Source organism: Ambystoma mexicanum, chromosome 7p, assembly GCF_040938575.1.
Source record: "Ambystoma mexicanum isolate Mex_15411 chromosome 7p, UKY_AmexF1_1, whole genome shotgun sequence".
In the NCBI taxonomy this organism is placed as follows: domain Eukaryota; kingdom Metazoa; phylum Chordata; class Amphibia; order Caudata; family Ambystomatidae; genus Ambystoma; species Ambystoma mexicanum.
Genome location: NC_090939.1, coordinates 477,584,908 through 477,598,191, shown reverse-complemented (window position 1 = coordinate 477,598,191; position 13,284 = coordinate 477,584,908). Strand labels below are relative to the sequence as shown.

Genomic DNA, 13,284 nt, shown 5'->3' with positions numbered 1-13,284 from the left:
TACATGGGCATCTTATCCATAAGCTGAAGGGGATACTTGTCGGAAGAGAAGCATTGTAAACAGAGATACATTAACGAATGATAGGTGCACACCAACCAGAGGGCTAAAGGTCCCATCATTACAGGGCAGACAGACGGGTACATAGGAAATCAGTTTAGACAACTTTTCCCTGTGTGAAAGACAAAAGTTGGAGAGGCCATTGATGGAATGACATGCACCTTAGCTAGACATTGGTAGTACGGTACTGTATGGTGTGGTTTTACAGAAACGTGTATAGGAAAAGAGGTCACTGAGGCCTGCAAGTGTCACAGATCACTCTCTATGGTTGCAAATGAGTTACGCTCAACGATTGCAAGTGAGCTTCTATCCGTGTCGCGGACACATTTCCCTATCCACACAATATTATTAGTCAATAAACACTCTCTGGGATCTCCGTAGAAATTTACGCAATTATGAATGTGTACTGCCTTGAAGAGAACAAACAGCAACACATTTCTCCTCCCACTAATCATCTTTCAAACTGTCCTCTTGGGCTTGGATTCTTAAACCCATGGCTGCTAATTCACTCATAATTAGCAAAATAATACTCGTTGGGCCTCATTCCGAGTATGGTGGTAGTCATGGCGCTATTTGCGCCATGACTACCTCCCATACCGGTACCCACTCCGACCTGGTTCAATGGGGACTTACCGGTGTAGTCCGACCTTTGCGGGACCGGTAAGTCCCCATTGAAAAATCCATTCCCCATTCCCATTTGATCCCCCATAGGGCTCAATGGGAATGGGGAAGTAGCTAATAATGGTACCACAATTTGCGGGTCCCGTCCATAACGCCTGGTCAGTCCAGGCATTAAAGGAGGGACCCGCTAAGGGACCTCGGAATAGGGCGCAAAGGGTTTACCGGCACTGGTGTCCTTACCGGTGCCGGTAATCCCTTTGTGCCCAACTCGGAATGAGGCCCATTATCTCTGCTTCCTTATTTGTCTTTCCTTTTCTCCTCTTAGGCCTGATGCCAATACTCACCTAATAATACGCAATGGGCATTCCTACCAAAAAAGACTTTATGTTAGGCCCAACCTAATCATGTAGGGAGACATCACTCGCTAATAGTCTCTACTCCAAGCGTAGTACCTCTAACGCTAAGACACGGAACATCGAGGCTGATGTACTACATTGTGCTATACCACACCCATGTAGACAATTTTGTGGGAAGAGTATGAACTTTCACAGTATGAACTAAGTGGCAGGTGTTTAGTATAACCAGATAAAAGTCTTTAGGAAAAAATGTATATGGCAGTAATAGGGACAGTACAGTTAAAATGAACATGATCAACAGAGTAGTCACCTGACCTTACCTTAAGGTTATCGATTAAATAGCGGCCACCGTGCCCCATTGGTCCAAAAACATTCAGCACTGTGCGGGCTGCAATCTCTCCAGGTCTGTGCAGTTTCAGGGGCCCATACTGTAAAAAGCGCGGGTACAATATTAGGTGGCATCACACAATCTGTCCATAAAGTACTTCCTGGCTGGATTTTCAAGTACAAACCCAATACACTATAAATGTTTGCCTGAGTGTACTTCCTTGGTGGCAAATTCATAACACTAGTCCAATTTAAATAAAAAGTAACAGTCTGTAACCCTTCTCTTAGTGAAGTGCTCTTCAGTTTTATCTATTTATTTATTCATTTATATATTTATATATTTGTATATTTTGGTTATGACAACCCTCTGCAGGGTTTATGGCTGCTTTTAAAATGAAATCTCCCTCCCCCCTCAGCCTCCAGGATCACTAAGGTCCTTTCAAGAGAAAGCCATGTTTCAGAGACGCGAAGGTTGCCTGGGAAACCAGGAGGTTCTGATAGCCTTTTATTTCAATGCAATAGTGCTGTATAAAATCTGCATGTTCTGACTTAATTTGACTCCAGTCGTTTGTCAGAGCAGCTTACTCAATTAGGCCTGGCTTCAAAGCACAGTGAGCAGAAACATATGATATGCTATGATATGATATGATGTGGCATTTATAACGCGCCTATACACAAGTGTTTCGGAACTTGCATCCAACGTGAAGCACAATGTAAAACGTTCCACAAGAATACTAGGAGAAGTGGTAGAAGTGTACTGAAAAAAAGTTTTGGAGCTGTGGTCTCGCAGGGGAGAGGGTAGACGGACGCACAGTGCAACATGTGACAAGCTGTTGCGGCCAGGGCTTTGCAATCGTTTGTGACTAGTAACTAAGGCTCCTATTACAACTTTACACTTGCACAGGTACATGAACGGACACATCCTCTACACATCCTCTATATAGTCTCGAGAAGATAGCTAGACGCAAAATGCTCACCTTGGAAGCAATACCACACAAAGCAACACAGGTTCGATCCCCGAGTCCGCACTTAGAAACCTCTGGGTATTAAGCGCGTTATAAATAACCTATCATAGAATGGTCAATATGGCCGTAAAAATTAGAGATGGTAAACAGAAAAAAATAAAAGTAGTGGAACATCACTCCCTTCCTGCTCCTGCTCACTCCGATCACTGAGTAGGAGTCAAGTACATCTTTGGGTGCAGGTAACCTTCTGTAGGGAATAATGTTACCCTGTACACAATTAAAGAATGAATGGAACCACTTTGCTTGAAACCACAGGCACCCCATATATTAGGTAACATGTGGAGGAGGTACTCTGGTGAGTGGTGTGATGGACTACATTGTGGGTAGTGGGCAGGCATGTAAATGTTTCAGAATGCAGAATACAATTGACATCACACTATCCCCACTACAAGAGATGCACAACGCTGGTTCTTGTGGGACTCACACAGGTAAGGTTTTCACGATTTCCAACATTAATGTTAATGAGATATATTTGCATTAAATGGATCAGACTAGGACCTCATTGGTGCATTCAGTGGTTATTCCGAAAGGCCTGATATGTTTGTAGGCGTAAGGGCCTGATATTTGCAACTGTGTCCTAAACCCTCCCCTTGGAGGCATTAATTGGGTACACCTAGATAGGAAAAGCATTGTACCTTAGTTTCAACCTACTAAATGAGGAGCAGTGAGAAAACCACAAGCAAGAAGTAATGTGCCAGACTGGAAAGCATGGCACATGCCTTCAACAAGAAGAGCTTATCAAATGCCAGGCTTACCTCTAACTGTGATATGTCCATGTCCTCCCTTCCATTCCCCCATCATATAGTCTTTATTCAGCAATAAACGGCATAGAACATTTTAAAATAATAAAATTGGTTGCAAGCCACCTTTAAAGCTCTGTAGCCCTCATTGTGTAAGTTAATAGAGCTGAAAACAACACACAAGGAAAGGAAAGGGATGGACAAAAGGGCAGACTTACAATCCTGACATGGATAAGGAGTGCATCAAATAGCACAAATGTCCATCGCAGGCATCAAGAAACCAATTCATTAAATATGGTCCAAGAAATATAGCACACTGACAAATGATTTCTCCTAAAAACATATTTGTTCATACTTTGATATGACAACAATACCAAGATGCGGTCTTTCACTGATGGTTAGCTTGTGAGTTTCCAATGTCAGAGCATTTAGATTTTTGCTATTGTAAGCGCTATTTACAGCCAAAGTCAATGGTAAGTGGGGGGACTAGCCACATCCCCTCCACTGGAGTGCAGTTCAAGCCACCTCACAGGTTAATACACTCAAGCTTCATTGCAAGTGTGGGGCCTTAATGGCAAGGCCGAGGTGGAATGGGTCCGAAGGTGAGACAGGAAAGCAACGGTCCTGCTCCCCTACCTTCTCACTCCAGAGCCAGGAATGTGAGAACAACAGACAATTGGTCAATAAAAGCGCTCCTCTCAGATTGGCAAGACAGGGTACCTTCTCTTCTGCTTCCTGTTGTGGCCGGATGTAGTGTGCCACCAGAAGGCAGAGCAAGGGAGGCCTGCTGCCCACCCTACCTTATCTTCTCTTGGGGTCAGTGGCAGGCTTTTCCTACCTGTGCCACTTCCTTGTTAGATGCAAAGCGAGGAAAGGCCCCATTCATGGGTCGACTCGTACACGCAGCAACAAAGAGGAGGCTGCTAATCGGTTACAGAAAACACCTTGCAGAGCCTTGTTTTGCATTTGCTGCTGCCACTTCAAACTAGAGGTGTACTGAATTGTATATGCCATGCTTGAAAGGCACATTAAAAAAGAATATTTTAAAGGTGCCCCCATGTTTATTTTAGTTCGCCTCGTTTTGATGAGCACATCATCCTTAGTGAAAGCACAAAAGCCAGAAAAAATAAATATAAAAAAACAGGGTCCAGATGTACATATGCAAAGCCAGTGCTGCTGAACGTGCCAGGCTTTACAAATGGAAGTGTCAGGTGGTCATGAACAAAATGAACATTGCGATTTGCAATTGGTATTACAAACCCTATACCTTGCAACCGTATGTGAGCTCCGGGGGAGATGAGGTAAGTTGCCATCTTTCCTTGCAGCTCACATGGAAATGTATCCACGATTTCTGGCTGCTCGTGCAGACTCAAAGCATTCAGTGGCAACCACCAGATCATGACAAGAGGGAACCAATTGCAAGATGGAAGCAGTCCATGTAGGACAGCTTCGACTGTGCACTGGACAGCATCTGGCATCAGGTGCGAATGCAGCGTTCTCCCAAGACTGCTTCCTGCACCCTGAAATCCTCTTCACAATGCAGCACCTTTGGTGCATTGTGACCCACGTCACTTAAAGGGACGAGGGCCTCCACGAGCCACATTGTGAATAGAAATACAGGGTTTGAGGCCTGCTGTCCCCTGGAGGTCTTGTACCTGTGGCGCTGCTCGTTATTCCTGTGGAGCTCCTGCTTGTACATTGCATCTTTGCCCTGCACAAGATTAATACAGCCTGGACAGGGCAAAGGGCTCACCAGATCACAGTGCTGCCATCAGACCAGCCTGTACATCTGGCCCCGGATATTGGGCTCTCTGGCAGCACAGAAAAAGCACTCTCAATCCTCATTCTTTTCCCCCCTAGCACATACTGTCCGATAGGGACTGAGATACTTCTCAACAGGAAAGCTCTTAAGAGAGACTGATAGTGTTCGAGCAGGGTCAATCCCACATCCCAGTGCCTGACATGTGAACGAATCTGTCCAACCCTATAAGCAGAATGAAGTCACTTGCCTTTTGGGAAGTCACTCAATTACATCATACGGTAGTCCAAGCTCTTCCCCCCTTCCATCCACACTAGAGAATGAAAGGCCATATGATTTTCTGCATACCTTCCAGTCTCCAACCTTTAGCCCCAGAACACCAGCAGATGTAGGGCTCTCCCTCACTGGCAGTCCAAACTGAAGACTTATTTCCTCTCGCACATCTTTCCTTTTCAGAAAGACTGGCCTTTAGTGCAATGGACAGATTTCCCAGAAAGCAAGCTCCACTAAGAGGCCAATATGGGTGGGAAAATGAGGGCCATATCTCCCACCACTCAACATGTAACTGACTCTTCCTCCGCCCTATTGACCAGCCTGGGAGAGGCACCGCCCATTGCTTTAAGTGGGCCGGGGCCACCCGGGGCCGGGCCCCAGCAGTCTTCAAAAAGTGGGGCCGAGCCGGGGCCCTGCCGGCTCCCCCATAACATTGGCGGGACACATTTTCCCGCCGCAGCCATGATGGGAGATGCGCCCGCATTAAATCAGAAAAGCTCACAGAAGTGCCAGCCACCCACAGCGGCGCTGTGACTGGCTGACACTTCTGTCAGTCACTGTAAATTCCTCTGGTGACCCCTCACCCGAGGGATCACCAGAGGAAGTCACTGTGCCTTTGTTTCCCCAGGTCGCCAAGGCGTCTTTAACCCTCGGCGAACCTGGGGATTCCTTGAAATAGTTCGAGGTTTATAAAAGATGGTTTGAAAAGTACACAATTCAAGCCCTCTTTTATAAAGCTTTGCCAACGGACAAAGATGCCTCGGGCTTTGTCCTTCGTCAAAGCTTTATAAAAGATGGAATTAATTGTGTACTTTTCAAGCTATCTTTTATAAACATAGACATGTTTAAAAAAGATGGCTTGTAAAGTACGCAAACTATAAGGTATGCACACAAATATATAAATGTTATATATTTGTGTGCCCACCTTACTATGGTTTGTGTACTTTCCAGGCCCTCTTTATACAATATGTCTTGCATACTACACAAACCACAGTAAGGTACACATACAAATATACAAATGCTTACATGTATTTATATATTTGTTTGCATACCTTACTACAGTTTGTTTACTTGTTTAAGCCACGCCCCCAAATGAGCCCCCGCCTCGATTTCTTACCCAACTTACAGCCCAGCACCTGCCTTTTGAGAAGTCTTCCCATTTCTAAACATTCAAGTCCACCTTTGCTCATTTCTGCACCTACAAATTTCACCAACAGAGTTTGAGAGGCCTTTTATGTGGGGGCAGGTCACTCTTCCCAACATACAACTGACCTTACCCCAGCATTACTGGCCTCCTCTACCTGTTGAAACATTTCACGTAGGAACAAACCCTGCTCACACCACACTCGTCTTTACTGCGCTTCTCCCCTCCACCAAAACACATGCACTTTAGTTTATTTGAACAAGGATGCAGTCAGACAATGTTTAATTCCTTTCACATTTGTAATCTGCACTGTATCTTTGCCTCTCGGCAACCTTACAGTTACTTCAAATATAAAGGCAAAATATTCTGCAAAAGCCGACTATCGTGAAAGTATTCAGCTGGACCCAAATAGCTTATTTGCAGCCAGAATTGGGCTGAATGGTACAACACTACTGCAAACAGGAGGTGCAGAAGCCGTGTTCAAGGATGTAAGGGAACAGTGGTAGCACCCGCTGCCTATTAGACATTTTAATGGTTGGGCAGGAATGGTAATCTGACCCACTGTATTCTTTAAAACAGGACTGCACATTAAGCAAAATCAAGGTTCATTCTTGACACTGCAGAACGAACACATAGGCGTGAGAAGAGTTTGACCTCAGTGAATCTAGATACTGTTTAGCTGAGTACGTTTTCCAAAAGCGCCCTATAATGGATTTGCACTGGTCCAGCCTATCTTCAGGGCGTTTGACAGCTTAGTTGTTGTGCAACCTTTTATTGTTTTTTTTCCTCTCGTTTTATGTTTAATTTTATAGCACACTGTCCCTACATAGCGAGGGGGGATGTGCTATGGTGCTGCACCTGGGGAGGAGAGGGACTGTTGTTACTAACTGTAGTATACCACCTAAATCCTTATGCCGTGTCTCCATTAGGAGCATTTAGGGGTCCCCCAGGTAACTCTTACGCAAGACACAGTGATTCTCTGGCTCACCCCGACCCCCTCTCAAGTGAAGCATAGATGTATCTTCTGCAGCCCTTCCCCAGGACTGCAAATCCCGTAGTTCCTTTCAAAGTCTAAGATCTGTTGAGGGCTTGTATGCTTAATTCAGGGGATGACAGACTTAATCCACCCAGCAAAGGGGAAACCGACGGTGTGGTAGCAGGGGAAAGAAAAAATTATGTCTGGGTGTAAAAATAAAAAGTGGGTCTTCCGCTGCAGCCTGCAGAGTACAGTTTGCCTGGCAACAACACAAAAACCGATGGTGTGCACTTCAAAATAGTTCAAGATATAAGATTCCCCTCTGGAGTTACTGGTCATTGCAGCAAACATAGGTGCTCCAGCCTAGGTTCTCTTATCCTAGGTGCCCTGAAATGACAAAGAGCCTCATTATGTGTTTGCTGGTAACTCAGCGGTAAATCCCCTGAGATACCACCAAACGGATTTACCGTTACCACCACCTGGTGCGATGGAATTGCTGCCAGATTGCAAGTGGTGGTGTTAGTCCCCATTTATGGAGCCCATAGGACTTCATGGGGGTTTCTGAGGCATTATTATTTGTCCCTTCTCCCCACAGGGGAGTCACCCCATTTGAGGCTAGGCAGGTGAGCCCGCTCAGCAAGACCCTCCGTAGAGGTCTGGGCAAGTGGGACCTCACTAGGAGTGACTCCCTTCTTGGGGACAAGGACTCCATTCTGGTAAAGAACTCCCAGTAGAGCGTACATTATCTGCCTACATGGGAATTAGAAAGACTGTTGTTAACTCTGTTTTGAATCCACCAAACAGTGACATTTCCTTTAACTCTTTGGATTCAGGTGATGCTGAATGTCACTGGAATTCCACAGTCAAAGAGTGGCAAACCACCCCTTTCGTTTCTGATGACGTACATAAAACTAAGAGAAATTTTGAATCAGTGAGAGCAAACCCTACGCAGAGGCGACCCTCTGACGGGAAGACATCCTTGCAGGAGTGGAACTATGCTAGATGACTGAGCCGGCGGTGCCGTAGAGAGCAGGAGAATGGCTAGCTGGATACTGGAAAGCTGGTGTCCTAGCCAACCACGAAACCCAGGTCGGGAGAGAGAGGGAGACGCTGGAGCGGCCGTCTCGTCTGGTTGCGTGACCACAAAGAAGCTGTGGTGGTCCTTGGGTACGTTGAAAAATGCTGAGACCAGACTGCAGTAGAGACGTCAGATCACTGATCGCTACCCGAGAAAGGTAACAACTACCGAGCTGGGCAGCATATGGGAAGGATCTCTCCCGAAGAAATAACGCCTGTTGAGGATCCGACAGCAACTAGCCCTAGAGGAATGGCTACACAACCTGACAATAAAGGGAAGCCAAACCTCTTATACTTGTGTAGCGCCGTCAGAGCGACAAGGCTTAACTCTCAGTTAGGGGTTTTAAGTAGACACAGTGGTACAATTAGTCCACACATATAAATATAGAAAACACACCACACTGATATACTGAAAAATATGTACTTTAAAACGTCACACATATACACCTATCAAGTCAAATAAACACAGTATTAAACAAATACTAAGTATATTTATCTAAAAAAACAGTGGGCCTCATTACAATACCGGCGGCAATGACCAGTGACCCAATAGGGCTCAATGGGAATGGGGAGGCCGGATGCATCGGCACCATTCAGAATGGTGCCGGTGCATCCGGCATGGTCTGCTCGCGGGTTCTGGTTCACCTGCCAGGTCAGACATGGTGGGCGAAAAGGCACCAGCGAGCAGAACTCGTAGTTTGCCGGTACGGTAACAACAGTACCAGAGAGCTTACCGGTACCGTTGTTACTGTACCAGCAAACTTGGAATGAGGCCAAGTAATACCTATACAAGGACTCTCCTAAACCCAATGTCTGTATGTGGGCCCCTCTACATGAGGTGAGCATTCAACATAAAATACCAAGCGGTGCGAAGAACTTGGAAACCATAAACACTAGAAAGCAGGTAAGCACCCAGTACTATGCACAACTAAGTACAATGTCCCAAAGACGTATCTTAACCCTAGTACATGTGAAAGGCCCTAGAACTGGTGGTCAGCACCTATGGCAGGATATGGGATTAAAAGAAGGAAACACAATTTTTCCCTGAGTGAACAACTGATTTACAGTCCCTATGCCGAAAATACATTTATATACATGCCTACAGAAAGTGTACCTGTGTCTAAATTGGTTAAATTTGCATTGGGAGAGCAGTCACAGGCTAAGGGGTGACTATGGGACTCTTTGAGGGTATTGATATTGATGTTGATATTTTATTTCTATCGCACCCGTACACAAGTGTTTCAGAGCGCGACAAGGCAAGGGAGGTGAACACGAGAGAACAAAACAACTATCTTACTAGGCCCAGTGACATTGAGAACGTGCAAGTGCATGGGAGAGGGGGAGGGGAAAAGTGCATGGAAGGGGGTGAAGTGGAAAGTGCGGAACAAAGGAAAAACAGATCAATAATAATAAATAAATAAATAATAAAGGCAACAAACAGTGGTAGTGCAGCCAGCAATTGGCAAGTGTCGGGTTTAAGGCAGCAGACAGGGTAGGTCTGATAAGTGCAGGAAGAAAAAGGGGGGGCTGTATGGTACAGATACAGACCCCAGTGCAAGGGGTGGCCGGGAGGCAGTGCGGAAGGGTGGCAGGGTGAGCAGGTACCTGGGCCCGGAGGACAGAGGGTGGCCAGGTGCACAGTGCCAAGAGAGAACAGATCAGCAGGGGAGAGGGGGAGCGAAGGCAGAAGCAAAGAGAAGGTCTTGAGGTGCGTCCGGAACCAGATTTTAGAGTGGCAGGGAGGCTGTTCCAGAGGGAGGCCCCAGTCAAAGACAGAGATCTACCCCCAGCTCGTTTCTTTGAAAAACGACTGACCCTGAGCGATTTAGAGGTAGAGGAATGAAGAGCTCAAGAGGGGAGGTATTTGCAGAGGGATAGCTGAAGGTATATTAGACATAAGCCCCAGAAAGCCTTGTGGACAATGCAGAGGGTTTTCAATTTAATCCTTGCATCCACTGGGAGCCAATGGAGAGATTTCAGAGCTGGAGAGATACGATCCCAAGGCTTGAGGCCAAGGAAAAGCCTTGCAATCCTGTTCTGGATTAGTTGCAGAGGGCAGAGAGTAGAGGCAGGTAGATTTAGAAAGAGGCTGTTACAATAGTCCAACCTAGAGAGAACCAGCGCTTGGGAGACCGTGAGCATCTGGGGGAATGAGAGGTAAGGCAGAGTACCTCTGAGTAGGTGCAGTAGGAAGTTTGACTTTTTAGAGACATCAGAGATGTGGGCAGAGAAGGAAGGTGTGGAGTCAAAGATGACCCTGAGGTTCTTAGCCTCGCAGGTAGGGGTAGGAGGAGGGCCAAGGGAGGCCGGCCAGAGAGTGAGGGGAAAGCATGGTGAAGGTGTGCCGATGAGGAGGCTCTCCGTCTTGCTGGCATACAGACAAGGATCATTGGCGGCACACCAATTTTGAATGGCAGTTAGGCAATCAGAGATGAGAGAGCGAGAGGAGGTGGCCGAGGGCAGCATGAAAATGAGTTGAGTGTCGTCAGCGCAGCACTGGAAATTTGAGCAGAAAATAGCAATGCAGTGGGCGAAAGCTGTCAGGTTTTGGTTGAAAAGCCAGGGCGAGAGGTTAGACCCCTGGGGAACAACACAGGTAGAGAGGAAGATAGATGATAGGAAGGTGGCATGATACCGTGTCAAACACTGATGGTGGCCTCCCTTGATTGGTTAGTTTATCAGTGGCTGTAAAGAGCCCCGTGAAGGCATATCGGAACATGCACGTTTTTCCCATTTTTCAAACTTTGGAGGAAAAACGTCAGATGCTAAATAATATAACTCTGCTAAAAACTGTGGTCAAACAAAATTTATTAGGGAAGCAAACACAGGCAGGGAAAAGGGTGCCCTTTGTGTTGCCAAAATTGACAGATGGTATAAGTAAGACAGGCCAGCCTTTACTCCAAGCAAATACCAAGTTGGACCCGAGAATACATTTCCCGGGTCTTTTTTGGGAGCGTAAGTTCAGTTTGCGAGGCTATTTTTCTTTAAACCGACAATATATTTTGGTACTATTCAAAGAATTACCAAATCTTTCGCTAAACACCTCCTCTGATATTTTATACATTGAGTTTGTGGACAGTGGAAGTATTAATAGGGTCAAAATTGGGTTTTCATCTGGGTCAGTACATAACAATGGGCTAAATGAAACCATACAATTTAAGACTTTGGGCTATGACTTACAGGAGGTTGTGGAGGTATTGCAGGGGGAGGCTGGACCCAGTAATGTCTCCTTAAATACACCCTCGATTATCAGGGAGCCCTTAAGGATAAGAGTAGATGGTACTATGGCTCAGGTCCAACAGGGGCCTCTGATGGGTAAGTTCACTGGTGCTACGCAAAAGGTAGTATTCTATTTACTGGGCCTCAGTGGTAGGCACCTTGCATAGCAAAAATAGTCTGGTACAACACTGAAATGATACATCTAGACCTATGAAGGTTTTGTCATGGAATACCTGTGAGTTTGAGCATTTGTTACGTAAAAACGACGACCTATGGTCATCATTTGATATAATCTGTCAGCAGGATATATGGATTATTGACAAACGTTTGCTGGATGGCTTCAAGGTCTACCATGTTCCTGCGGTTATGGGGAAAAAGGCCGCCAATTGGGGGGTCTATTATGTGCAATTAAGATTCATAAAGATGTAATTGTTGATACTCTGTTAGATGAGAATTTGAACATTTTACTGGTGAAACTTAAGTGGAGAGACCACGTCCATCAAACCTATAGGTGATTATGATTGTTAATATATATTTTAATCGTTTGGGGTTTGATTTAGACCCATTTATTTTTTGCTTATGTTCGCTGCTTGCAATTGTTATGACTGATGAAGCTCATGTTATTATTATGGGTGATTTTAACAGTGACTGTTTGGATTCTAAAATAGATAGTCTTAACAGTATGAGCAAGCACCCAATCTGATGCTAAATTTAGGGGATTAAGGTTTAGGGAGGCCTTGACCGATTGCAGTCTAATGCTGATCAATGGCAACATACTTGGTGACTTCCTCCGAACCCATCATGGTCAAATGGTGTTGCTTCTTCGACCTTGGATTATATCTTTAACTCTCAGGAACTTTTTACCCATTGTGTGTCAATGCAGGTTGATGAGTCCCTCAAGGGTAGTGACCATAGTCCTCTTATTTTGAGCTAGGATTGGGATTTAGGTTCGGTAGACTTTGGCCTCTCTCCGCTTCGATTAGCGGTAGTGGAGCGGAATCATGCTCTTCTCTGGAAACCTTCGCTATCGGTAAGATTTAATAACGCTATGGAACACGAACTTAGTCGAGATGTTTTTTTTTCCTTGCATCCTGAGGATTATGCTGCTTTTTGTGAAACAATTCTGAAGGGGTTTTCAACTCTCTCTATTACCCAAGGAAGTACTTTGAGGAAGCCTTTCACCCATACTTTTGATAGACAGACTCAGAGTAAGATGAAAATACTGTGAAAAGCTGTTAGATTATCAAAAAAGGAGGGTGTTCAAGGTATTCCTATTAGGAAACTTAAGTAAAAGTACAGTAATTGGTGTAAGGTGCACAGACTACACAAACTGAATAGTGATGCAGAGAAGATGGTTGGTATCATGGTGCGTAGGACTGTATCAGATTTCTGGTCACTGATTAAGAATACTTCGATTCAGATCTCTTTGCAGCTCCAGCCTATCTCTGCTCAAGTGTGGAAAGAGCATTTTACTACCTTGTATATGTCTATATAAAGTTTGTGATGTCTGTTCTGATGAGGAAGACTTGTTATGTTGGGAAGGCCTGTCTATTGATCGTTTTTCAATTAGGATTGCAAGAGCTCCTGGGCCAGATGGATTGTCCAATGCTACTTTTAAATCAGAGCCGGACCCATGGGCTAATATCCTATATGAGTTGTTTTTAAAGGTGAAGCATTTGCACTTTATTCCTACAACATGAAGGGAAGCCA

At 45.3% G+C, this 13,284-nt stretch overlaps 1 protein-coding gene across 1 annotated transcript in view; it reads right to left on the bottom strand.

Moving 5' to 3' along the window:
• The window catches only part of EFHC2 (EF-hand domain containing 2), a 369,754-nt gene that overhangs the window by 197,642 nt on the left and 158,828 nt on the right, over positions 1-13,284 (bottom strand). The window contains exon 6 of the mRNA XM_069636501.1: positions 1,355-1,462. Coding sequence (XP_069492602.1) covers positions 1,355-1,462 — 108 coding nt within the window. The remainder of the gene's footprint in view (positions 1-1,354; positions 1,463-13,284) is intronic.